The sequence below is a fragment of the Balaenoptera acutorostrata genome, chromosome 1, assembly GCF_949987535.1.
Source record: "Balaenoptera acutorostrata chromosome 1, mBalAcu1.1, whole genome shotgun sequence".
NCBI classification, from domain to species: domain Eukaryota; kingdom Metazoa; phylum Chordata; class Mammalia; order Artiodactyla; family Balaenopteridae; genus Balaenoptera; species Balaenoptera acutorostrata.
Genome location: NC_080064.1, coordinates 35,314,412 through 35,341,008, shown reverse-complemented (window position 1 = coordinate 35,341,008; position 26,597 = coordinate 35,314,412). Strand labels below are relative to the sequence as shown.

Sequence of the window (26,597 nt, the reverse complement as noted above, 5' to 3'; positions counted from 1 at the left end):
TAGTTATAAAATTGTAATTTTAAAATTATCGATTATCAGTGAACTTGAACATTTCTCTTTGTTTATATTGGCTATTTATACTTCCATCACGATTTCCCTTTTCAAAGCACTGTGGCAAACAGGAGCTCACTTGATCTTTCTAACAAGCTTCTGAATCAAGAAGGCGGCAATCGGGCGATTGAGATTGACATGTATACACTGATGTGTATAAAATTGATGACTAATAAGAACCTGCTGTATAAAAAAAAAAAAGTGATCAAATGTATTCTACTGGAAAGAAGCAAAAATAGACCATGTTTACTGTCTAAATTGTATTAAAAAAAAAAAAAAAAAAGAAGGCAGCAATCATCATCCCTACTTTCCGAATTGAAAACTGAGGCTCAGAGAGTTACAATTCTAGTCCCAGGTTTCAGATCTCACCTTTCAAAGCCTAGCGTCTGTCCCAGAAAGTATTCCCGGGAAATGCTTTTATTACTGGTACCCACCCATCCGCCCCTGCCCGTCCCCCAGCCCCAGCCCCAGCCCCAGCCCCAGCCCCAGCCCTAGCCCCAGCCCCAGCCCCAGCCCCAACTCCAGCACCGATGCGGGGCGTCCAGACATGCTCTCTGCGCACGCGCGGCCCTTCCTGTGGGCGGGGCCTCGACGCGCCGGCCCGCCCTCCGCCTCCCGGCCCCGCCCAATCCGAGGCGCGGCAGGCTCGTGCTGCAGGCTGGGAGGTAGGGGAAGGCGGGGGTTCCCCGAAGGCGGGGGTTCCCCCTTGGGCCCTTGTCCGAGTCCCGAGGCCCGGGAGGGAAAGCCCAGGCTCCCGAGCGCTGCCCGCCTCCAGCCGCCGTTTTGCACCAGGAGTGGGCGGCGGCGGGAGGGGAGCTCTCTTGGGGCCGGGCTTGGGCCCGGGCGGGGCGGTGGCGGAGGGCGGGCCCCTCGGGCCGAGCGGGCCGTAACCTTCTGGGAGGGCAGAGGTAGGAAAGCCCTGGTCCGGAGGCTGGCGGCCGCGCGAGGCTTGGGCTCCCCGCCAACCCGCTTCGAGACCGCGGCCGGTCGGTCCCTCTGGGCCGCGGTGTCCTCGTAATTCTGGCAGTCCCACGCTGGATGCAGCGCGCTACAGTGTAGGAAACCGTTCACCGGGCTCTTCGCACTTGGTGCTCACACGGCAGCTCGTGGGAGGGGGCCAGGGGATGGACTGTTGTCCCATTGTGCAGACGGAGAAAACTAAAGCTCAGAGTGGGGAGGAGGTTTGCCTAGAGACACCCAGCGAGGTGGTGGCAGTGGGACTCAGCACTTACTCCTCCAATGCAGCGCCCTTTCCCCCGGGCCCCTCTGCCTCCCCTGCCAAAGCAAGGGGATGAGGTAGGGCATTAGTGAATGGAAGTTCGTTCGTTCGTTCTTTTTTTGTTTTTAGATCCGTCTTCTTCTGTACCATCCAGGTCAGAGCTGACTAAGAAGTATACAGAAGCCAAGTCATGGATCCACCTGCACGTAAAGAAAAATCCAAAGTTAAAGAGGCCGTCAGCAGAGTTGAGAAGGCCAAGCAGAAATCAGCCCAGCAGGAGCTGAAGCAAAGACAGAGAGCAGAGGTGAGAGTAAGGAGGGCCTGTATACCTGTAGTCTGCTGGAGATGCCGGTATAGAGAGATACGAGAGGGGAGAGCTGTGACGGGGAGCCCTACCTGCCTCCAGCCAATCAAGCCAAAACAGGTGTTCTCCCAGGTTTCCAGAGGAGATCACTGAGCTTCACGTGGTGAGGTGGCAGCCCAGAGTCACATGCCAAGTGTCAGAACCCCGACCAGTACCAGATAGTCTCCAGATGACTCCTGGTGCAGAGCTTTTGTGGTAGGACCTGAGGGAAGGAAGAAAGGAAAAAGAGAAGGGACATGTAAGGGAGGGGTCCTGTAAGGGAGTGAGAGAGAGCAAGTGTCAGACACCCTAGTACAGATGTCCTGGATTTGGCCTGGAGAGTTACTCCTCCTAATTGGGAAGTAGAGGCCCAAGCTCTACACCCAACACTGTGTTCCTTTGTTCAGTCTGCACTTAAAAATCAACCTGACTATTTACATGAATATTTTATTTTAGCATTTAATATCAGGAAAAAGCTTACTGCAGTCTTTTCCCTCTTTCTATTTCTTTTGCTTTTGCTTGTTTCTTTTCTTTTTTTTTTTTAGAAATTTAAAAATACAGAAAAGCAGAATATTATAACAACACCTGGATACTCAGCACCCCAGATTGGTAGTGTTTAACATTTTGTCATATTTGCCTGGAGTCTTTTTTAAATAAGATAAATAAAAATTACATAAAAATTTGAAGTCCCCTTTCTCCATTTCCTTTTCCCCTCCCTATGGGCAACCACCATTTTTTTTTATACTTTTACACTCAAGTATTAGTAGATATTTTTGAACAATATAAAATGTTCTTTTGTGTTTTAAAATCTTACATTAAACTAATTCCATGTGTTTTTTTTTGCATTTTGTTCGTGTTTTTTAAAACTATTCATGTTAATGTAAGAATCTAGTTTATTCCTCATCACTGCTAATAGTAGTCTAGTTTATGAATCATTTTAGTATATTTACCCTGTCCTCCGGTAACGGATGTTTAAATAATTTATAGGGTTTTTTTTTTTTTGCTGTTACAACCAATGCTGTAGTAAAAAACTTTTAGATGTCTCCTTGGGCACCTGTGCTGGAATTCCTGAAGGGCGTATATAACTAGAAGTAGAATTATTGGGTACATTTTCAAGTTTACTAGACGTTGCCAAATTGTTTTCAGAGAGATTGTACAAGTTTGCACCTGCATTAGCAGTGTGAGAGAGTTCTCATTCCTCACTTCTTTTCCAATGCTTAATAGTGTTAGACTTTAAATTTTTGTTAATCTGATCCATTCACTCACAATATTGAATTGCTACGACATGCCAGGCACTGTTGTAGGAACAGAGGAGTCCCTGCCTTTGTGGAGCGTGCATTCAGTGGGGGAGGACGACATAAACATAATAAGTAAACTTAATAGTGTGTTTGAAATTAATTCATAAACTGAAATCTGCCTTTGGATTAAGGCAGACTGTCTGAGAGCTGTGGACGTGGATTCTAACAGATTGTGCCCCTCTTTCCTTCACCTCCCCATCCTCACCTGGACGTAGGCCCCCAGACGGTTTTACTGCTCAGCGCTTTGGTGAAAGTTGGAGGGCCGCTGTAAGAAACAGCCCTGGGAAACTGTCCTCTGTGCACACTGCAGCGATAATGTTGTTGAGGACGTTGTTCATGTGTTTACTGACGCCCTGCTGGTGAGGTTGCACAGGTTACACTTACTTGTCTGACTTCAAACCCCAACTCCTCCATAAATTCCAGTTCTTCCCAAGTCACCCTGGACGAGATACTTAACCTCTCTGAACCGCAGCTCTTCAGTTCCTTTTTGGTAAAATGAGGATAACATCAATCACACAAGATTATTGTAAGGAATAGAAATGTTGTATGTAAAGCATGTAGCACAGTGCCTGGCCCAGAGAAAGCACTCAAAAATGGCAGCGATTGATCGTCATCAGGAGTCACTGTGTTTTCATTGTGCGGACTTGAAGTTGGATTGTGCTGATTTGCCAGGATGTCATCCTGGACTTGCACTGTCGTTGCAGCTGGCACTTGTTGAGCTCCTCAGATGTGCCAGGCACATGCATCACCGCGTGTAATCCTCACACCAGGGTGTATTATTGTTGCTCCCACTCTGACCTTTGTAAATCCTTCCTGCAATAAGGAAGGGGGATACAACATACATGACCTTGTGAAGTAGAAAGTATTATCCTCATTTCAAGTGAAGTGTCGTGACCAGAATTCCTAGGTAGTAAGGGATTGAGGGGCAGGACTGCCATCTCAACAGGTCTCTCGACTTTCTCCCCTGCTCCCTGCTTTGCCCCACAGTTGCCTTGCTGTTTTGTCTGTGTTGCCTGGAATGCAGTTTCCTAAGATAGGAATGTGACAAGAGCCCTTGTGGGGAGGCGGAGACACAGTTTCCCTTCAGTTCTGTATAGATGCCACATTCCAGAAAGTGAGATGAGAAGGAGAGATGGGAGGGGTGAATGGGAACAGAGGCCCATTTGGCAGTTGAAGCAGCATTTGGCACTGTTGGTGATCCTCTGCTTGAAAGTCTCATTCCTTGGCTTGGACCCTTGACCCATTTTGAGTCTCTTCTTTCTCTGCTTAATGTATTACTTAATATATTCTTAATACATAATACTTAATACTTACAATACTTAATACTTAATATATTAAGTATATTCGTACTTAATATATTCTAATTATATAATACATATAAATAATATATATAAAATGTGTTTGTGCACCTAAAGAAGATGAATAAAACAAACGCCCAACTACAGAAATAGAACATGACCAGTAACTTAGAAGCTCTTCAGGCCTCGCTCTGGTCATGTCCCCAGCCTTCCCACTAGCAGTACCCTCGGTCCTTAATTTCATGCTAATCACTCCCTTGCTGCTCTGTATTAATTTACTATTTCTGTGCATACCCCTAAATAATATTTTATAGCATAACAATATATTGTATAGTTTTGCATGTTTCTGAACTTTATGTCTGTTACCATATTCCGTGACTGTTTCTCTTCACTCAGCATCTTTTTTGTTTTTTAACCATGCAGATTTATTTATTTGTTTGTTTGTTTTATGGTAAAACATACATAAAACTTGACCATTTTAACTATCAGTATTATGCTTTTTGAGAATCATTTGTGTTGTTGTTTGAGACTATTTTCATCACTGTATGGAATTCTGTTTTACTTAAGGATTATAGAATCTTTTTTTTTTTTTTTTAATGTATTTTTGACTGCGTGGGGTCTTCGTTGCTGTGCGCAGGCTTTCCCTAGTTACAGTGATCAGGGGCTACTCTTTGTTGCGGTGCGCAGGCTTCTCATTGCGGTGGCTTCTCTTGTTTCAGAGCACAGGCTCTAGGCGTGCGGGCTTCAGTAATTGTGGCGCATGGGCTCAGTAGTTGTGGCTCGTGGGCTCTAGAGCACAGGCTCAGTAGTTGTGGTGCACAGGCTTAGTTGCTCCGTGGCATGTGGGATCTTCCCTGACCAGGGCTCGAACCCGTGTCCCCTGCATTGGCAGGCGGATTCTTAACCACTACGCCACCAGGGAAGTCCCAAGATTATAGAATCTTATCAAAATTTTTTTTAATTGGGAAAAAAAAAGATTGTAGGATTATTCAAGCTTTCTATTTAGTCAGTTTTGATCATTTAATTTTTCAAACTTATTGACACAAAGTTCGTTAAGTTTTGTTTTAATCTCCATTATATCAGTAATTATGGCTTCTTTTAAATTCTAATAATGTTTGTTTGTGCCTTCTCCCTTCTTATCTCGACCTGTCTTGTCAGAGGTTTGCAGGGTTTTCTTTAGTATTTTCAAGGAACCATCTTGCAGTTTTGGTGATCCTCTCTATTGTACATTTGGTTGCTTTTTCATTAATTTCTGCTCTTATTTTGTATTTTCTATTTGTCTCACGTCTCAGGTTTTTTTCCCTTCTTTTTGATTACTCAAGTTTTATCCCCTACACACAAACATGGCCCTTCTTTTTTTTCTTCTATACAAATGTGGAAGTGTTATGTTGTTTCTGGTTCCTTGGTGGATTAATTGATTACTGCAAGGTGAGCAATAAGGTAGACACCCTGCCTTTCACCTTAGAATGTCTCTCACAGTTTTCTTTCCACCCCACTGCCTGCCCTGGGTCATGTTCCTACTACCTCCTCCCGGACCATTGTAATAGGTGTCTCCTAACGCCTATAATCTCTCCGCCCCGACTCCATCCATCCCTCACATGGTCTCCAGTTTTCTTTCTCAAAGCACAGATATAATCAAGTTGCTTCCCTGCACACTTCTCTCTCCAGAGTCAGCCCAATAAAGTCCAGATTCCTTGGCATGGCATATAAGGCCCTAACATACTTTTCTTGCTTTCTCCAGCTCCCCAAACCCCAGTCCATGATATCTTTCATATTAGCATACTTGAAGTTTCCAGAACTAATGCTGTACTTTTCCATTATATTTATTTAATCATAATATCCACTCCCCCATCACCTATGTGCTTTCCCCAGTCTCTACCTGTTCAAATCCTACTGATCCTTTAAAGGCCTGATCAGCCACCTGCCTCACTGCTTCTTACCTGATTCCCCAGTGGAGTTACTGTCTACCTCTCCTGCCCCTGCGTTACCAGTGCAGTTCTGGCATTTTCAAATGACACAGCCTCTGGTGTCTGAAGATACACTGAGCATTTGCCTCCATTGCTAACACGTCTTTTCTCCCGTTCAGATCTATGCCCTCAACAGAGTCATGACAGAACTGGAGCAGCAGCAGTTTGATGAGTTCTGTAAACAGATGCAGCCTCCTGGAGAGTGAGCTACCCCTGCCTTCACACTCGATGGGACCCTGGAGGCTTTGTTTGTGTGTTACCAGTCTTAAGCTGAGATGGCCCATTTGGAGCCTTACACAACTGGACCAGAAGACATTTGTGTTATTCCTAAAACTGGATAAATCGGAACTTCCTATATCTAACTTACTTCACTAGTTCCTCCGACCTGAATTGGCCCATTGCTTGCTGAAGAGACTTGTTCTATTCTTCCAAGACAATAGATTCTTTTTTTTCATTTTTTTTTAACTTTTTCTATTTTTTTGGGAAAAAAATCAGTGTTTCTTGTGAAACTGTAAATCTCCAAAACTACAAATAAAATACCAATAAGCTGTTTGTTTGCTCATACTTTAGCGTCGGGGTGCCTAGCCATAGAAGGTGGAGTCCTAAAGAACGTACTAGGCAGGCAAAGTTGAGGTGAGCAGAGGGGACCCTTTCTCCCTCAGGAGGAGAGCGGAGAGGAGAGGAGAGAGCGAACATGGCTGCTTCCAGATTTCATTCTTCCTGGGCCCAAAGCTCTGCAGACCCTACAGACCCTACGTTTTTAGCCACACGGGTATAAATATGTGGCCTCTGCTCCCAAATGAGCCACAACTCAGGTATAGAGGCTTGAAGATAGGATTCCTGTCACCCTATGAATGTGGACAGCTAGTGGCAAGCTTGCACCAGCAGGGGGAGGGGAGTGAGGCGCTTTTGGTTTTTCATTTTAGTTTTTGGTTTTTTATTTTTCATTTTCATCTTTCACTTTATCAGGCCTAGAAGCAGAACACATATAGAAATGAGGCGGATCGCTTAGCGAGGGCACAAGAGCCAACACTGCCACCTCCATTACTCTCCACACTGGAAATACCTGTATTTTCCCTAGTGGTGCTGGGAATATCTCCGGCAATTCCCATCTCCTTTGTCTCCCTGCCGCTCTGAAGTCACTGAGAATTCTGTTCCCATTGCTGTGCTCGTTTTAGGAATAAACTGCGGAGTTAAGGAACTTGCTATCCCTGTGGAGAATGTGTTTTGAGAGCCTAAGTTATAGTCAAGGATTACCTCTACATAGATTATCCCCATATGTAGTAATTAGGTTCTATAGTATCCTACTGAATTTGGGTTGAATGTGGATTTTTCAGTTTTGTGTTTTGGAGAAATGGGGGTTTGGAGTAAGCTGTCATCATAAACCTAAGGAAATGATGTATTAGTATGCTAGAAAGAGCAGTTTTTGGAGTCAGATGACTTGGGGTCAAGTGCCATTTTTACTGCATTGGATAAGTTATTGACCTCTCCAAGCCTCACTCTTCTCCCATCTGTGTAATGGAATAATATTTTCTTCTTCTCAAGATCATTCATTGAGAAATAAGTAAGATAATGTATGTAATAACTACTCAGTAAATATTACTTCCCTTCCCAACTACCTTACTTCATGGGATATGTTTCAAATTTCAAATAACCAATTAATATATGAGCATTGGTTGGAAAGATTCTGATCCTTAGTTGGGAACTGCTTGTATTAACATGTCGCAGCCCTGGATATAGTTCATCCTAGAGAAGTGTTAGTATTGCAAACTGTAGGTGGTTGTAAAATCAGTTGAATAAATTGTGACCAGCTTTTCTTTTTAATGAAGTAATAGAACAGATTGTAAAATATCACATGTGGTGAGGATATTGTTTCATGAAGCTTTTGTTTCAGCTTTCAGTTTTTCACCATTGAGTATAATGTTAGCTGTGGGTTTGTCATATATGTACTTTAATATGTCAAGGTACATTCCTTCCATACCCACTTTATTGAGAGTTTTTATCATAAATTGGTGTTGAATCTTGTCAAATGCTTTTTCTGCATCTATTGAGATGATCATATGGTTTTCATACTTCATTTTGTTAATGTGGTGTAGCACACTGATTGCTTTGTGGATGTTGAACCATCCTGGCATCCCTGGGATAAATCCCACTTGATCATGGTGTATGATCCTTAATGTATTGTTGTATTTGGTTTGCCAATATTCTGTTGAGGATTTTTGCTTCTATGTTCAGTAGCGATACTGGTCTGTAATTTTCTTTTTTTGTGTTTTTTTTGTCTGGTTTTGGTATTAGGGTGATGTGGGCCTTGTAAAATAGTTAGGAAGCGTTCCCTCCTTTTCAACTATTTTTTGGAATAGTTTGAGAAGGATAGGTATTAATTCTTCTTTGAATGTTTTGTAGAATTCACCTGTGAAGCCATCTGGCCCTGGAATTTTGTTTTGGGGGAGGCTGTTGATTACTGTTTCAATCTCTGCACCAGTGATTGATCTATTCAGATTTTGTTTCTTCATGATTCACTCTTGGAAGACTATATGATTCTAAGAAATTGTCCATTCTTTCTAGGTTGTCCAGTTTGTTGATGTATAGCTGATCATGATATTCTCTTCTGATCCTTTGTATTTCTGTGGTATCTGTTGTTATTTCTCCTCTTTCATTTCTGAGTTTATTTATCATTACCTTCTCTCTTTTTTTCTTAGTGAGTCTAGCTAATAGTTTGTCAGTTTTGTTTATCTTTTGGAGAACCAGCTCTTAGTTTCACTGATCTTTTCTATTGTCTTTTCAGTCTCTATTTCGTTTATTTCTGCTCTGATCGTTAATATTTCCTTCCTTCAGCAGACTTTGGGCTTCATTTGTTCTTCTTTTTCTAGTTCCTTCAGGTGTAAGGTTAGAGTGTTTGAGATTTTCCTTGTTTCTTGAGGTAGGCCTGTATTACTATAAACTTCCCTCTTAGTACCACTTTTGGTGCATCTCATAGGTTTTGGTATGTCAAAATTTCACTTTCATTTGTCTTCAGATAATTTTTATTTTTCCTGTGATTTCTTTGTTGACCCAATAGTTGTTCAGTAGCATGTTGTTCAGTCTCCACATATTTGTGATTTTTTTCCCCACCTTTCTTCTTGTAGTTGATTTCTAGTTTCATACCATTGTTATCAGAAAAGAGGCTTGAGAAGTATGTTTTTTAAGTCTTGGCCTTCCCACTTGTTCCTAAGATCTGTTATATGTTAGAATATTTTATTTTATTTATTTATTTAATTTTATAACATGTTCTATTTTAGTTCTATTTTTTATTTTGATTCCTGACTAAGGAATTAAAGACATTGAATGGTTAGCATTAGCATCCTGAGACCCCAGAGCCAGAGTAGAAGTGTAGCCTTACTTTCATATAGGTAGAAGGAAGCACATGTCCCTCTGTTAAGTCAAGAGGCTCTTAGCTGACCTATAACTATCTTCATATTGCTAACCTAAACTTTTTTTTGAGGCAATGTAGTATGATTATTATTGTTATAAACAAAGTACAATTTATACAATCAAATGTGTATTTTCCCGTTCAAAGCAGTCCTCTTGGGAGTCTACATATTTATTTTAGCTCTGCTGCTACGGCTCAAAATGGACATGGAAATCCTCTTTCAGAATTGCATCTTTTTCCTTTGAATGTAGTTCAAGTTTTAGATATAGCCAAAAATCACTTGAGGCCAAATCTGATAGCTGATGTGGTTTTGGTTTAAGAAGAGGACATCATTGGCTAATATTGAATATTAGGTTTTTGGACTAAATTTGGTTGGTTCAGAGTAAAATAAGTATTTTTTTGATTACCTACTATGTCCAGGCACTGTGCTAGGTGCTGGCCTCTAAGAGCTTATGTGAAGACATTTCTCGACCTGGAGTTCCTAAAATATTTTGATGAAGGATAGCATCAGTGAAATGAGGGTTCAGCATTGAAGGACATCACACTGAAATGTCTGAGCCCATGTATATCTGTAAGATTCTTACTACATTATAGTAACCTTGTATATAACTCACTAGAATGCACAACCAAATCAATTCATCAACAAAGTAAATGTTTTTGAGTGTGGGGCACTGTGGTAGGCAGCAGAAATATGAAAATGTAAACTGAAGGAGCTTAAAATCTAGTGGGAAACAGACATATTCATCTAACCATGAAAAAAATACAAATGATATAACAGAGATACAAACAGAAAGCCGTGGAGAAGAGGAGGGTGCTGTCTATTCCTTTAGAGTCAAATCATAGCAATGTGGACTTCATTGGACTTTTATTTTTCGTTTAATTTTAGATTTAATGCATATTTGCCATATACTTTGTTCTGCAAACTTCAAGAAGTTAGACCTGAGGTAAAGGGGCTCTGGTGCCCTAGTTGAGGAAGGGGCAGAACTAGCCAATAATCTGGTTCACCACCTGGAGGTGGAAAGTCCAGAGGCAGTGCCGGGGGCATGGCTTTCACTGGGCCTGAGTTCTTTGTGAGGTGCCACTTTAGGGCTCCATACAATTTTATTTCTATTCAATTTGGATTTTAGAATATGAAATGCCCTTTGAATATCTAGAGTTTAGTATTTTAGAGCTCAGGAAAAGAACACATAATGAGATCCCGGAGACCAGACGATGCCCTCAAGATGCCAATGTGTCTAATCTCTAAACAAAGCAAAAGTCAGAAGCTTTGATTGTGGAAATATGGAATTTTAAGTTACAAAATCCTACACACAAATTGGGCAACGTGATTGTCCTGCTATCAGCTCTGCTCTACAGAGCCAGAGTCTGTAAATTTAAGAAACGCATTAGTAAGCCCCACCTCACCACTGGAGTAATTACATTCAGGCAGGGCCAAGGTGGAGGCTATACCAACTCTGAAGGGTTTCACTCATTTCCAAGGGACTAACCTTAGTGCACAAGTTCACCCAGCTGGTAACAGGGATGGAACTCAAGCCCAGCCCAAATTTAGCTTGGAAAAAAATTCTGTTCTGTATGACATAAACAACTCTTGTCCCCAAGAGATTCAGAACCCTGAGTAAAGAGGAAGACGTATAGGCCGCTGGCCCTACTGTGGGTTGCTCTGGTTCAAGGCAACATGTATCTAGCACATGCACAACATAGGGACAAGGAAACATTTAGTAAGGGTAAGGCGAGGCTTGGCCCAACATGCTGGCAGAAACCCCACAGAGGTCAGCGGGAGTGGGTAAGGCTGTTTAATATCTTCGGTGCTGCAGGTTAAGACACGCTGCCTTGCCCCACAGAGCATCCGGAAAGAAGATGTAGGAGAGTGACCACATCAGGCAGTAAAAAGCAGTTAGTGACAGTGGAGACAAAAACACCAAGATGACACCTGGAAGAAAAAAGGCAAAAACACTCAATTTTTATGAAGCTGTCTTATGTGTATTTTCCACCCTCTACTTCCCATTCCCATCTTTCCAGCCTTCAGTTTTTACTCACAGAGCCTAAGACACTAAAACCAATGACACATGATCCCTGCCTTTGCAGAGTTTGTCCCTGTGTAACTAGACAATTACAATCTAATGCAATCTCAGGCTCCATTTTGTCAAATTCAGATCAGAAGTCAGTCTTAGCCAAGAATAAATTTGAGTTGCCCAGATCTCTTGTTAGAAAAAAAAAAAAAGAAAAAAATATATTCCTAATTGTTTCAAGTTTAACATGAGATAAGGGTCAATAAAATATTATACGCATGCAGAAAAGAGTTAACATAGCAGGCCTGAGACTGCTATCCTTAGAAAGGCCTGCTTGCAAGGTGGGCCTGGAAACTTGAATAGTAAACAATTCCCTACACTGACACTTTTAATATTCTGACTGCCTAGGACAGTTAGTTATTACCCCCCAGAATACAGATTTGTTGGTTGTCCTGCCTCCTCTGGAATGGAAATGCATGAGTGATCCTGTAATGGATACCGCTGTGATGTAGTAGAATGAACATGGGATTTGGAGTCCCAAGACCTGGATTTAGGAAAGTCCATACTTTGCCACTTATCAGCTGTGTGACCTTGGGCAAGTCACCTAACTTTTTAAAGCCTGTTTATTACCTTAAGAGAGGAATAATAATGCCTCTCACCCTCTGTCATAATGAGATTGAATGGGTAATGTGTGAAAGAAATTTATGGAAGTACTACAAATGTGAGATGTTATTCTTCCCCTTTAACTTTGTTGCAGAAGTCTGGAGAACAAGTAACAATGTGAGATTTAATAGCAGAAGCTAGCCCCACACAGGGCCAGTTTAGATGACAGGTGAGTTTAGCTTTGCATGCTTCAAAGTTGACCAAACCAACTTTGTCCCTGTGTTACCGTATCAAACTCAATTACAAATGTCAACCAAAATCCCTACCAACCTGACTGTGGTAATACTTTGATGGAAATGCAATTCACATGAATTAACTATGTCACTTTGACATTTATGCCAAATCTCTTCATCTCCACCGCAACCATCACCTCTCATCTGACAAAAAGCTGGTTTTCCTACTTCCATTCTTAGTCTCCTACAATCTATTCTCTTCATTACAGGCCAAGTGATCGTTTAAAACTGTGGCTCAGAAATCCCTTCAAAGGCTTCTCATTTGCCAACAGGATCCAATCCCCAGTCCTGCCCAGTCTGCTCACTTCGCTGGCCTCAGTCTGTCACAAGCCCTCCCTCAGCAAGTCCAGCCACACTGGTGCACTAATGCATCCAGCTGTTCTTGCCTCAGAGCATTCAAAAATTGTTTCCTTTTCTGAACCATCCTTCCCACCACTTGGCCAATCATCTTGCAGTTTTCATGTATTTAAAATTTTTTTCCAGCTTTATTGAGATATCATTGACATATAGCATTGTTATTAGTCCAAGGTGTAACAACAACGATTTGATACTTGTATATATTGCAACATGATAACCATAATAAATTTACTTAATATCCATCACCTCACATAGTTATACATTTTTTCCTTGCGATGAGAACTTTTAAGATCTACTCTCTTAGCAACTTTCAAAAAGACAATACAGTATTGTTAACTGTAGCCACCATGCTGTACATTACATGCCCAGAACTTATCTTGTAACTGGAGTTTTTACCTTTTGACCACTTTCACCTAGGTTTCGTTTAAATGTTACCTCCTTAAGGATCCTTTCCCATCCTTAAGGCATTCCAGTCTAAATTAGGTCACCCTCTGATGCCCTCTGAGGGCACCCTATAGTTTCACAACACATCAAAACTATATATTTTTAGTTATTTCTGCCATGATTTGTTTGGTGTCTGTCTCCCCTATCGGACTGTAAATCCTGAGGCAGGAAGTATTTGTCTGGTTTACCGTTTTGATTCCTAGTACCTGACATATGGTCAGTGTTCCCTAAATTTCTATTGAACTTAGTGATATCCAACAAATATTTATTGAGCATCTACTATGTGATTGGCATAATCCTAGGCACTAGGAATTATAGCACAAATAAAAAAGAGTCTTCTATGGGAGGTGCAGGTTTAGTGTGTATAGACAACAAACAAGTAAATATACATCAGGTGATGATAAATTCTATGGAGAAAAGTAAAGCAGGGTGAAACAGAGAGGGAATGTGGGGGGCGAGGTACAGGGTGGCAATGAGCAGCAGTGATAATAAATGATCACTAGTGACGTTTAAGAGCAGTATTTTCACTCACCTCCCAGATAGACCATTTTTTTCCAGTTCTCAGACTCCAGGATTTCGTCATGTGGGTAGTAGCTCTGGTCCATCATGAATAGTATCATGAGTGAGGCCATGCAAGAGAGAATGAATGTGTTGCCTTTGGTCAGGAGGGAGGTGGAGGCCAAAACACAGGAAGCATAGGGGCAGGGTAGACCCTTGTATGTGAAGGGAACGCCTGCAGGGAAAGAAAAGATGGGGTTTGCTGCTTCCCACTGCTCTAAAGCACCCACCAGAGGAAGCCCTTCTCTCTCTGGGTCTTCCCTGCCCCACATTCCAAATCCCCTAATCCCAGGGCAGTGGCCAGCCATAAAGCACTTAGTTATTTAGAGATGATGTGTGGGTTTTGCACTGGATCCTCAAGGTAAAGCAGGCAGCTAGGACCAGGCCTATGCCTTGGCCCCTAGGAAGCCTCTGTAGAAGGGTCCTTTGAGATCTTTCTGTCTGCATCTGCAATCCCTTGCGTTGTGACCTTAGGCAAGGTAATTACCCTCACCAGAGTTCAGTTTCTCCATCTGTTATGGGAAACTGGAGTATGACCTCTAGTTCTAGAGTCTGTGAATTCTTGTGCTCCATCCAAAGGTCACACTACAAGAAAAAGGCACAGCTGGTTCAAGAACCAAGGGTTCCCGCCCCCTAGAACAGGTCTCTGCCAATGCAGCCTGCAGTCTCCAGTGGGCCTAGAGCAGGAGAGAAGGAAGGAAGGGGGCCTCCATAAAAGGAAGGAAAGGAGTCAATTACTGCACCTCACGCTTCCCGCATCCAACAGCTCCTCCCCTCCATGGTTCCCTACCCTCAGCCATAAGGCTGGCTTCCACTCACCAGTTGAATAAAAACAGAGGTGGACTGAAATAGCCAACACATAGATGATGGCCAGGAACCCGTTCAGAGGCCCATCCATGCCTAGAAGCAGGGCTGAGGCCAGGCCAAAGGTGGTGAAGACAGCAAAGTCATTCAGCTTGGCTCCTGCTCCAGAAGGCCAAGGTTAGAAGAACTTACACTCATATGTCTTATACCTTAGTCCCCTCTAGTGGGGTAGCTGGAGTGAGGAAAAGCAGGATCCTGTTTGTCAGGTCCCTGAGGGGCCAGAGGGCAACAGCTGCTCCCCAGGGATCTCCTTCTGGCTCTGCCTCAAACTGACCACATGGCCTTAGACAAGTCTTTCCCTGTCTAGGTCTTAGTTTTCCCATTCTTTAACATGCAAGGGTTGGACCACAATTGGGAACAAATTGATAAGCTGTGGAACCCGTTTTTTCAAGCAAAATCTTGCATGGAAATATTTTGTCATATTTTAAACCAGCAGATCTGCTTGGGGTAATTTTTCATTTCCCCACTCCCCCGTGACCACAACCACCACTCCCACTCCCAGATCCACCCTGAAGAAGGAGACGGGACAGATAAGCCCACTGAAGGCCAGGACAAAGACAGCCAGCGATCAATTAAGCGAACCAGCAGAGGAGCTAGATCTAGACTGTGGGGCTCACAAACTCCTGTTCAAGGGCTGCTTCTGCTACACTCAGAGGGATGTGAACAGGAGTAGCGACTGAAGGAAGCCTGCTGTATTTCAGGGGATGGAGGAGCTGACCCGAATGGGTGCTCCTGGGGTCAGGGATTATGAGTCTGAGGCCTGGACTCACCCGATGTGGAGCAGATGTTGAGGTGTCTGGTCATTGCCCCGATAGCCATGTCTAATAGAAAGCTGACCAAAAGCATCCAGGAGGCACAGGGGGACTTCCTAAAATGCAGGCCAGCAGGCCCCAAAGGGCGGCTCTTTCATAGTCTCCACTGGACTCCACCTCCCTCCCCCTATACGCTTCCTACGCTAGCACACATACACACACCCCTACGTGTTCCCCACACTCACATCCTTTCTGATATGTGCTGCTTTACACACACACACACACACACCCCTCACACATATCTACATCCCTTCCATACTCTCATTCTCAACCCACAGTCTTAAAGGGGGGCCCTCAACCCCCTCGGTAATCATTAAGGTCCCTTTCAATTCTAAATTCCAGGCACATTCAGTGGCAAGGGGGGGTCCTAGGCCTTAGTCCAGCCTCTACAACCATCTCAGATAAACCACTCCTCCTTCCTATAGGTCTCTGTTCCTCCATCTATAAAATGAGGGGTTTGTACCAAATGATTTATTTAATAGGTATAGGCCTATTTAGATGATCTGTTTCTCCTAGTGTGAGTTTTGGTAGCTTGTATCTTCTAAGGAGTTGGTCTGTTTCATCTAGGCTATCAAGTTTGTGGGCATAGAGCTGTTCACAATATTCCTTTACTATGCTTTTAATGTCCATGTAATGATTCCTCCACTTTCATTTCTGACACTGGTAATTTGTGTCTTGTCTTTTTTTTGGTTAGCCTGGCTAGAGGTTTATCCATTTTATTGATCTTTTCAAAGAACCAGGTTTTGGTTTCATTGATTTTTTTAAATTGATTTCTTGTTTTCGATTTCATTGATTTCTGCTCTAATTTTTATTATTTCTTTCCTTCTGCTTACCGCAGATTTAATTTGCTCTTCTTTTTCTAGTTTCCTGAGGTGGAAGCTTACATAATTGATTTTAGATCTTCCTTCTTTTCCATTTTTTCTATGACTTTTTTTTTTAAAGGAATTCCTTTATTATTTTTTATTATTATTATTTATTTATTCATTTATTTATGGCTGTGTTGGGTCTTCGTTTCTGTGCGAGGGCTTTCTCTAGTTGTGTCAAGCGGGGGCCACTCTTCATCGCGGTGCGTGGGCCTCTCACTATCGCGGCCTCTCTTGTTGGCGGAGCACAGGCTCCAGACACGCAGGCTCAGTAGTTGTGGTTCACGGGCCTAGTTGCTCTGCGGCATGTGGGATCTTCCCAGACCAGGGCTCGAACCCGTGTCCCCTGCATTGGCAGGCAGATTCTCAACCACTGTGCCACCAGGGAAGCCCTAAGACTTTATTTTTTTATGGAAGTTTTAGGTTTACAACAAAATTGAGAGGAATACAGAGATTCCCATATACCCCTTAGCCCCACATATGCATAGCCTCTCCCATTATCAACATCACTCACCAGAATCGTGCATTCTGGCCTTGGTACATACCAAGGATGAACCTACACAGACACACTGTAGTCACTCAAAGTCTATAGTTTACCTTAGGGCTCACTCTTGGTTTTATACATTCTATGGTTTTGGACAAAAGTATAATGATATATATCCATCATTATAATATCATATAGAGCATTTTCACTGTCCTAAAAATCCTCGGTGCTCTACCTATTTATGTCCTCCTCAACCCCTCTGGAAACTACTGATCTTTTTATTGTCTCCATATTTTTGGACACATATTTTCTCCATATTTTCTTTTCCAGAATGTCATATAGTTGGAGTCATAGAATATGTAGCCTTTTTGGATTGTCTTCTTTCACTTAATAATATGCATTTAATGTTCCTCCATGTCTTCTTAGGGCTTGATAGCTCATTTCTTTTTAACACTGAATGATATTCCATTGTCTGGATGTACCACAATTTATTTATCCATTCATCTACTGAAGGACATCTTTGTTGCTTCCAAGATTTGGCTACTATGAATAAAACATCATAAACATCCAAGTACAGGTTTTGAATGTAGTTTTCAATTCATTTGGATAAATACCAAGGAGTGTGATTGCTGGATTATATGGTAAGAGTATGTTTAGTTTTGTAGGAAACCACCAAACTGTCTTCCAAAGTGGCTGTACCATTGTGCATTCCCACCAGCAATGAATGAGAGTTCTTGTTGCTCCACATCCTCAGCAGCATTTGTTGCTATCAGTGTTCTGGATTATGGTCCTTCTAATAGGTGTATAGTGGTATCTCATTGTCATTTAATTTGCATTTCCCTGATGATATATGATGTGGAGTATCTCTTCATATGTTTAAATGCCATCTGGATATCTTCTTTGGTGAGGTGTCTGTTAAGGTCTTTGGCCCTTTTTTAATTGGGTTGTTTTCTTATTGATGAGTGTTAAGCTTTGTATATTTTGGACTGTAGTTCTTTATCGGATGTACTTTTGCAAATATTTTCTCCCAGTCTGTGGCTTGTCTTCTAGTTCTCTTGACATGGTCTTTTACAGAGCAGATTTCTTTTCTAATATATGCATTCAATGCTATAAATTTCCCTTTAAGTGCTGCATTCACTGCATCTCATAAATTATGATAAGTTGTATTTTCACTTTCTTTTAGTTCAAAATATATTTTTTTAATTTCTCTTGAGACTCCTTTTTTTAATCTATGTATTATTTAGAAGTAAGTTGTTTAACCTTCATGTATTTCGGAATTTTCTAGTTATCTTTCTGTTATTAATTTCTAGTTTAACTCCATATGGCCTGAGAGCATACTTCGTATGATTTCTATTTTTTTAAATTTGTTAAGGTATGTTTTACAGACCAGAATGTGGTCTATCTTGGTGAGCTTGAGAAGAATGTGTATTCTGCTATTGTTGGATGAAGTATTCTATAAATATCAATTGGATCCAGTAGATTGATGGTGCTGTTCAATTCAACTATATCCTTACTGATTTTCTGCCTGCTGGATCTATCAATTACTGATAAAGGGGTATAGAAATATCCAGCTATGATAATACAGTCATCAGTTTCTGCTTGTAGTTATATCAGTTTTTGTCTCATGTATTTTGATGCTCTGAATGATTTCTAAGATGTCTTTCAGACCCTACATTCAAGGATTCTATGTTTCTTTCCAGCACATGCTCCCAGACTCCTCTGAAATCACCTACCACAATCTCAGACCAAACTGCCCTAGGAGGCCATACGCAAGTCGACACCCTGACTGCAATGCTTGGGTGGCCCAGAAGAAGCAAACAGAGAGCCTGACCCCAGACTTCAGCTGTCCCCAAACAACCTTAGTATTTCCTTTGTTTAGACCCATACCTATGTGTCTAAAGGGAATTGGGCCCACCATCATGGCATAAAAACTACACCCCCAGAAGATTAGGTTGAACTAAGAAGACAGCGATTTTCTGCTGCAGGTATACCCCCACTTTATGAGACCCCAAAAACCCAGACTTAGAGAATCATACAATTTTCAAACTGGAAGGGAACTTAAACAACATCAGGTAAAATCCTCTTATTTTATGGTTGAGAAACAGATCCAGAGAAGTCACTTGCTCATGGTTATAAAGAATCAAACAGATTAGGAGGATATTATTTGCATTATAAAGGACTTATCTTTAAAGAGCTGATTTCCCAAAGCCATTGAAATATGATTCAATTTACAGAAACATAATTTGCCTACAACTTTTTTGGGGGCCCATATACATGTCTCAGAGTTTCCAGAACAGTGCTAATTTCAAATATTCTGCCAGATCACATGCTCTAATTTAAGAATCAAAAAAATTTAATGGTTGCCTGCCTACCCAAGGATTGTGCAAAGGCTACCAGAACAGAAATCTCAAAATCTCTTGATTTTCTCATAGAAACCATTCTAGATTGCCATAGCTGGAAGGAAGTATAGAGCTCATACTGTGAGCTGCTTATTTTAAAGATGGAGAAACTGAGGCTCAGGATATGAACTAGCTAAGGTCGCATATCAGGCTGGTGGTAGAACTGAGGCTAGGATTTTGACCCCTTGACTCCCAACCTACTGCACTTTCTCCTGCCCCCAGTTGATCTGTATGCCTCGGAGCCTGGTTCTCTAGACTCCCCACTCCTTCCCTCATGCCATTGGCTCCAGCTCTTGGCTAAGAGCTTGCTGGGCCCCAGACCTACTTGCAGAAGCTGCAGAAGATGGAGAAGAGCCCCAGGATCATGTTGGCCAGGGACAAGGCACTGGCAACATCCTTCCAGGAAAATTCATTCATCTGGGCGTGGCTCTGCTCTTTGGTCAGGAAGAAACTGGTGTGCTGACCTGGGGCCCAGGGGAGAGGGACAAGGAGTTGTCAAGGTCAAAGAGTCCCAAAAGAGGCTCCCAGGGACCCAGTAGCTCCTGTTCCCCTAGACCTCATCCCAGAGCTGCACTCTCCCAACATGGCTGGAATCAGGGAGACTGCAGGTAGATGGAGGAGACCCAGGAGGTAAGACAAAGGTGCTGAAGATGAGCGCCTGGGAAAGTTCAATAGCAAAGTGAGTGAACCAGCATGACCATAGCTTCCACCCCTCTCTGACTACACCCCTTGCCCTACAGCACAGACCTCCCTCTAGCCCATACTCTGACCCTCCCGGCACTCCCATGGCCCAGGGTCCAAGGGGTATGCGCCCTTCCCCCATCTGAGAGATGAGCCCTTGTCGTAGAGACCTTTATCATAAATGAGCCCTCCTTTTTTTTTTTTCTTTTTTTAATTATAAAGCTACTTTTAATACTTTGGAGTGAGCCCCACAGGAACAAAAACACTGGGAAGGGGTAACCCCCTCACCCCCAGGAGTGGCCCAGGGGGAGAGAGGCCACCTGATGGGAAGGAAGCACAAAGGGCCCGCTGCACACTCAGGCTGCTTTGTCCCGGAGGCCACGCTCACTCCCTCGGAAGGACAGGGCTGTGGCTGAGGTGCCCCAAGCGATGACAGGGGAAGAGATGAGCAACAGCAAATGAATGTGGACAGCACTAAATAGTTCACATGGCACTTTCACCACGTTCTCTCTTCTGATCCTGACAACCTTAGGAGATGGTGCTATAATTCTCCCCGTTTCATGAATGAGGGAACTGAGGTCCTGAGAAATGGAGGTACTTGCTCAAAGTCACACATTAGGTGAGTAGAATCAATCCCTCCTGTTTGATTCTAAATCTGGTGCTTCTTACTGGGGGCATAATCTCAGCAGGAGGAGGTCTGTGGGGTAGTGGGCACTGAGGGAGCCCAGATGGCCAGTCTGGCTGGGCAGCTACGGCCTCCCTGCCCGGGCCTCCTCCCTCCCCTCAGCCTGTCTCAGCAGCAGGGAATCAGCTGGCCCTGGCCATTTTCACAGTCCCTCTGTGTCCATTTTCGCTCTAAGACCAAACATGTGCACTCCTTACACGTAAACTGTCTGTGAAACTTTCTTTTGGAGAAAGAGCCCCAGCGCTCTCTGAAACAGGGAGGCCCCACTGGTTGTAAACACACTACCCACAAATAGCAATCCTGCACGTGAGTAAAATGTACAAGTTCCAAGGTGTTTTCTCATTTAATCCCCACTCATTTTCGAGGTGAGGAAGCTGAGACTCTGCCTCCATACAGCCCCTCTGTACAGCCCCAGGCCCTTCTGGTCTGGGCAAGAGCTAAGACAAATCATGGTCATTTCCCATAAATACTGCCACCAGTATGTCAGAGGTTGAGAGGGGGCCGGACTTGGAATTTGGGGCTGGGAGTTTATCAGGCAGCACAGTGGAGCTAACTGCTCCCATAGGCCAGCTTCATTCACCAAGGGGTATCAGTAGCTACAATGCCAAAGCCACTGGGACTCCTGAGACCTTGTCACGCCAGGTCCCCTCAAAACCTAAGACAGGAAGCAATGCTAGTCCGAGAAATCTGGGATGGGAGGGGGGCAAAGGATTGGATGCCTACTCCCTCCCTATCAACCCTTCCCTCCTGGTCTGTCTTGAGTCTCAGGGCTGACCCGAGCAAGACCAAGCACCTCTGTTCCAGCCTAGTCTGCACCTGGAAGAGCAGCATCCCAGTGTCTCAGAGGCAGTCAGCAGATACCTGGGGTATGTCCACCAAGTATGAGACACACCTCATCTATACTACTACATGGTTTGGGTTTTTTTAATTAATGTGCAATTAATTGTCTACTATAGTATCTCTTTCATTCACAAAGCACTTTCACCACTATGGTTTCCAATGGCCCTGTGAGGTCTGCCAGGTAAGGCAAAGAAGACTCAGAGAGGGGAAGAACCTTGTTCAAGGTCACACTGGAAGTGGCAGAACAAGACTTCCAACTTCACCGTAAGTGTTCTTTCCTGTGTACTCTGCTGTCTACCAACCAACAGGACTGATCGTAGTATTCGTTGTAAGCTCAGACTGAGCAAGGTGCTGGGGAAAGCCCTTGGTCCCTGCCTGGACCATGGAATTTACAGTCTGTTCAGGAAAACAAGACTCATGCATGCCTGTGGAGACTTATAGACAGTTCATGGTGGTAACTCATCTTAACAACGGGGAAACTGAGGTTTCAGAACAGTGAAGCAACTTGTTCCAGCAAATTGTGGAGCCGGGATTGGAACTGGGCCTCCTCTTTCCCAATTAAAAGCCATTTGCAGCACAGGCCCCAGGTATGGAAGGATGTGGAGCTGAGAGTAAGAGCTGTTGAAATTTAGAGAAAAAAGGAAAACTCCATTCATTCAGCAAACATTTGGTCTTGGGACAGAGAAGATTAAGACCTGGTCTCGTCTCTCAAAAAGCTCAGTCTGGCAGAGGCATTCAACCCTGCACAGAAGAGAAGAGGTGACAAGGCTGCTGAGGGAGCACAGAAGAGGGGCCCCGCCCGTCAGGGGGCTCAGAGGAGGCGTCTCAGAGGAGGGGGTCGGAGCTGAGGCCTTGCCCAGCAGTGGCCTGCAAGACTGGCTCACGTCACTCCCCGGCTCCTCGGAAGCCATCAGTGGCTCCCCGACACCCTCAGGATGGAGTCCAGCTCCTTCATGTGGTATGCAAGCCCTTCGTGATGAAGCCCTGCTCGACTCTCAGCCTCCTCTCTCCATTGCCCCTTGACCCCTTCTCTGCCCCCCTCTGGTCTTGGGTTGGGTGGTGGGCCTCTTTGGGAAGCCTGACACCCCCTCAAGTCTTGAGCTGCTCCTCCTCTGCACTGCCACATCTCCTTGTGCTCGCCGTGTGACACTTGGCACTCTGTATTGGCACCGCCTACGTGGTCTTCCTTCTCTACTACAGGGGAAGGAACTTGAGTGCCGACCGAGGTCCCCTGTGCCCGGCATGAGGCCTGACAATAGAAGTTGTTCAATGATATTGTTACATTAATAGAGCATTCTGGTGCTTGACCGAGATCCTCTCCCTGCACGGAATCACTCAAAGCCTGTCTAGTTTGTCCTGTGAGAAGCCTTCTCAAGTGAACAATCCAGCCCCTCAGCACACCCAGCATCTACCCAACGTTTATGATCTTGATTTGCCCATGCCTGCTGTGCGCCAGGCCTGTGTGTTCTGGGCACCCTCAGGAGGCTGGGAGTCTGGTAGGGGAGGCAGATGTGTGTAGGGACGGTGACGGCAGTGTGGCAACTCTTGTTGGACAAGGGGTTGTCCGGTTGCTGAGGGTGTCCAGGGAAGACTAAGTCTGGGGTGGGGGCAGGGGAGGGCTTGGCCAATGTGATATTTACGGAGGGTCTCTGGGCATAAACAAAGGGGGGTGCTTCCTGGCAAAGGAAATTGCAAGGGCGGAAGCCCAATGGGGAGGCTGGGTCCCAGGGAGACAGGGCTGCCTGGAGGCAAAGCCGGCAGGGAGGCCACAGTTGTGATAGCTGCTGTGACCTTGCCTTGCCGCTGTGGACGGGCAGTGATGTTTATTTGGTAAGGGGGTGTCTTGATCAGATGTGGGTTGGGGATGGAGGGTGGTCTCGAGGGGAGAGGCTGAAGAAAAGGAAACCAGCCATGAGACTGGTGAGTGAGGAGTACGAAGTGAGCGAGCAGAAATGTCCGACGCTGGGGCTGCTAGCGGAAGAAGAGGGGAGAGTTGCGTGGGACTCGGCGATTCCTCAGGAGAGGCAAGGCGTGGCGAAGTCGGTAGTGCCTTGCCTGGAAACCCGCGCAGCGTTGGAGCGAGAAGGCCCCGGGCGGCGCTCCCCCGCGGGCGGTGGGCGGTGAGCCACGCGCACAGCCCCTCGGGTTAGAAACGCCCCACCCCCCACTGGCCGCCCCCCACTCCATCCCGCCACCCTAGACGCCAACAGCCCAACAGGGAGCCGGCCTCCTGCCGACGCCCGTCTGTCCGAGCTGGAGACACCGGCGCTCCCCTCCTCACCCCTCCCCTGCCCGCTGTACCGCGTCGGTCCTGGACGACAGCGACGGCGACGATGCCCAGGCGAAAAGATGGAAGAGACGGAGCCGGGGCTGGGCGCCCGCGCTTCGGGACAGCTCCTTCCCCCCAGGACCGTGGTCGCCGACAGCACCCTGAGGGAGGCGCGTGCGACGCTGCGGCTGCTTACCTGGGGACCAGACATTCTTAGATGGGGTGGGCGCCCGCACTCCTTCCCCGCTTCCTGGGCGGTGGAGAGGGGCCAGCCCAGGAGAGGGGGAGCCGAGCCGTCCCAAGCCTCTCACCCCCCGGCTGTTAGCTCACAATCCCCGAGAGGCAGGGGTGGGGCCACGCGGCCTTAGTTGGCAGGAAGAGGGTCCTCAGTTTGCCGGGGAGCCCTAGGTCTTGCAGCGGCGCGGCAGGGGGAATGGAGGGATCTGAGAGGAGGGGACTAGTCTAACATGGGGAGCGTGGACAGGCTTGGCAGGCGAAGAGACCAGAGTGCCCGGCGTGTGGGAGGTGGGCTGGAAGGGAGTTGCGGGGAGATAAGGCTATAAAGGGATGCTGGGGTCCAGACTGTGAAGGGCCCCTGGACTGTAAGCCCCCTCCGTGTGGGCAGGGCTTTTGCTGTGCTTGGTGCACTGCTGTATCTTTATGCCCATAAGAACGCTTAGGCATAAAGTACATCCCCCATCCCCCATACTTGTTGGATCAATGACAAGCTGAGTAGTTGACACTCAGTCCTGAAAATAGGAAATTTTAAGTAGGGAAGTGACATGGTCAGGTTGGTTTAGAAAGATTATCCTGGCAGCCAGCATGTAGGAAGGCTGTGTAACACTGCATGAGCTGAGGGGGGGCTGGAGCAAAGACATACTGTTGGACAGCAGCAGAAAGGAATGAGAAGTAGTCGGACCAGGAGCCACTGTTGAGATGGAATGTCAAGAGTGTGGGAGAGGAGTGAGAGGGAGGAGCTAAGAGCCTCTCTGAGGTGTTTAGGTTCCGCAACTGGATGAATATGTGCCACAGAGAGAAACGTGTTAGTACTGGGGGATCCCAAGCACCAGTTCTAATACCTGCCCCACTTTCTCTGACCTACCCAGTTGCTAAGTTCCAGCAGCAATAGCTTCCAGGGCCCCACAGAATATGCGAACAGAAGGGGTGGAGCTAGGAGGTCAAGTGACTCTTCGCCTCACCTTGCAGCCTGGAGGGGGAAGAGAAGTATAGGACCTAGCCTGTCCTGAGTGGCTACTGGCCACCGGGCACTGTGCCCAACGCTTCACAGACGTTATAGTCATCTTACTGGATTTTCTCAAATGCCCCTGATGTTAGTATTAGCATTCCCATTCTCCAGAAGAGGAAATGGGCATTACTCGATTTTACTGAAGGTTACACCGTTATTAATTAGTGGATCTGAGACCTGAACACAGTTTGACACTGAAGTCACACCTAAGGTGTTTGAGAAACTAAAAGGGAGAATCAGGATGGAGGCAACTTCAGCTGTGCTGGGAGTCCAAGCCCAAGAGTCAGGTCAGCTCCTTTCTATCATTTGTATTTCTCTTCATTTGTCCAGGCTACATGGACCATTAAAGTGGCAAAATAAAAACGGTCACATAATGATTATAATACCGGCTTTAACTTTTAGCCAGATTTACATTCCAGCTCTAACACTTGGCAGATGTGTAAATTTGAACAAGTTACTTTGGTTTCTGCAACCAAATGTGTAAAATGGGATTGCCGTGAGAATTAAATGAGCTTACATGAAATGCTCAGCACAGCGCAGAAGCTCAGTCGTCATCATCATCATCATTCTAAGGACATGATCATGGCTTCCCCAAGGCTTCCTTCCCCAAGAGGGAAACGAAGCAGGGAGAGCTAAGAAACACCCTGCTCCCCAACCACCAGAAGTTTCTAGCTTCCTCCCATTCTGGATCTCACAGAAGTAGAGAACAAGAACAGTAGGGTGACTGTCTACACTTGTACTAACATGATAGCCACTAGCCACGTGTGGCTCTTGAGTACATGAAATGTGACTAGTCTGAATTGAGGCAGCTGTACATTTACCAGAGCTTGAATACTGAGTTTAAAAAAAAATGTAAAATAACTAATTTTTAGTATTATTTGTTAAAATGTTAATATTCTTATATACTGGGTTAGAGTAAATTATTAACGTTAATTTCACCTGTTTTCCCTTATTTTTTAAGGTAGCTGCTAAAAAATTTTAAATCACACATGTGGCTCACATTCTATTTCTCTTAGCTGCATTGACTTAGACGCCCTGCAGGATGTAAGTACGGAGCTGCAGATATCCATCCATCCATCATTAGAGTATTTATGTACCAGGCACTGTTTTAGATGCTAGGGATATAGCAATAAACAAGACAGACACTGTTTCTGCCCTCAGAGAACTTACACTCAAGTATGGGGCAAAGGCAACAAATAATGTCTAGTCACAACAAGTGTCATGGAAATCAAAACAGGGTCAGAAGTATTTTGATGTGAGAGGAGTTGGTACCTCTGATAGGGTAATGAGTGAAGTGATATTTGAGCAGGGACCTAAATGTTGAGAAGACACAAACCATGAAAAGACCTTGGGGGAAATGTTCCAGGCAGATGGAGCTACAAATGTAAAGACGCTGGAGCAGGAACAGGCTTGATGTGCTGAGGAGCTGAGCACAGTCAGTGGGAACGCAGTGAGTACTGAGAATGGTACATCACATAGAACCTTGGCAAGAGTCTGGACTTTATTCTAAGTGTAATGAAAAACTTGGGGGTCATTTTTTACAGAGGTATTATAACCTGACTCACATTTTTAAAAGGATGACTGCAGTCTCTGTGGAAACAGAAT

The 26,597-nt window shown here is 44.8% G+C and overlaps 2 protein-coding genes across 8 annotated transcripts; one reads left to right on the top strand and one right to left on the bottom strand.

Moving 5' to 3' along the window:
- The first annotated feature begins 665 nt into the window (after positions 1–665).
- On the top strand, positions 666–6,728 carry SVBP (small vasohibin binding protein). Of its 6 annotated transcripts, none has more exons than XM_057554288.1 (3): positions 666–716; positions 1,425–1,574; positions 6,296–6,728. In XM_057554288.1, the coding sequence occupies exons 2-3, from the start codon at positions 1,461–1,463 to the stop codon at positions 6,380–6,382; spliced, it is 201 nt and encodes a 66-aa protein (XP_057410271.1). In that variant the 5' UTR covers positions 666–716; positions 1,425–1,460; the 3' UTR covers positions 6,383–6,728. The 6 variants fall into 6 exon arrangements, with proteins under 6 accessions (XP_057410271.1, XP_057410256.1, XP_007164704.1 ...); XM_057554273.1 differs by having other exon boundaries at positions 668–716; positions 1,400–1,574; XM_007164642.2 differs by lacking the exon at positions 666–716 and adding an exon at positions 726–959.
- A 3,769-nt stretch (positions 6,729–10,497) lies between these two features.
- Positions 10,498–24,020, bottom strand: TMEM269 (transmembrane protein 269). 2 transcript variants are annotated; one of them, XM_028163959.2, is made up of 6 exons: positions 23,943–24,020; positions 19,597–19,735; positions 15,484–15,581; positions 14,669–14,812; positions 13,824–14,024; positions 10,498–11,515 (listed from the first exon to the last, which is right to left on the bottom strand). In XM_028163959.2, the coding sequence occupies exons 2-6, from the start codon at positions 19,686–19,688 to the stop codon at positions 11,379–11,381; spliced, it is 672 nt and encodes a 223-aa protein (XP_028019760.2). In that variant the 5' UTR covers positions 19,689–19,735; positions 23,943–24,020; the 3' UTR covers positions 10,498–11,378. The 2 variants fall into 2 exon arrangements, with proteins under 2 accessions (XP_028019760.2, XP_057413251.1); XM_057557268.1 differs by lacking the exon at positions 23,943–24,020 and adding an exon at positions 23,779–23,870.
- Between the last annotated feature and the right edge of the window lie 2,577 nt (positions 24,021–26,597).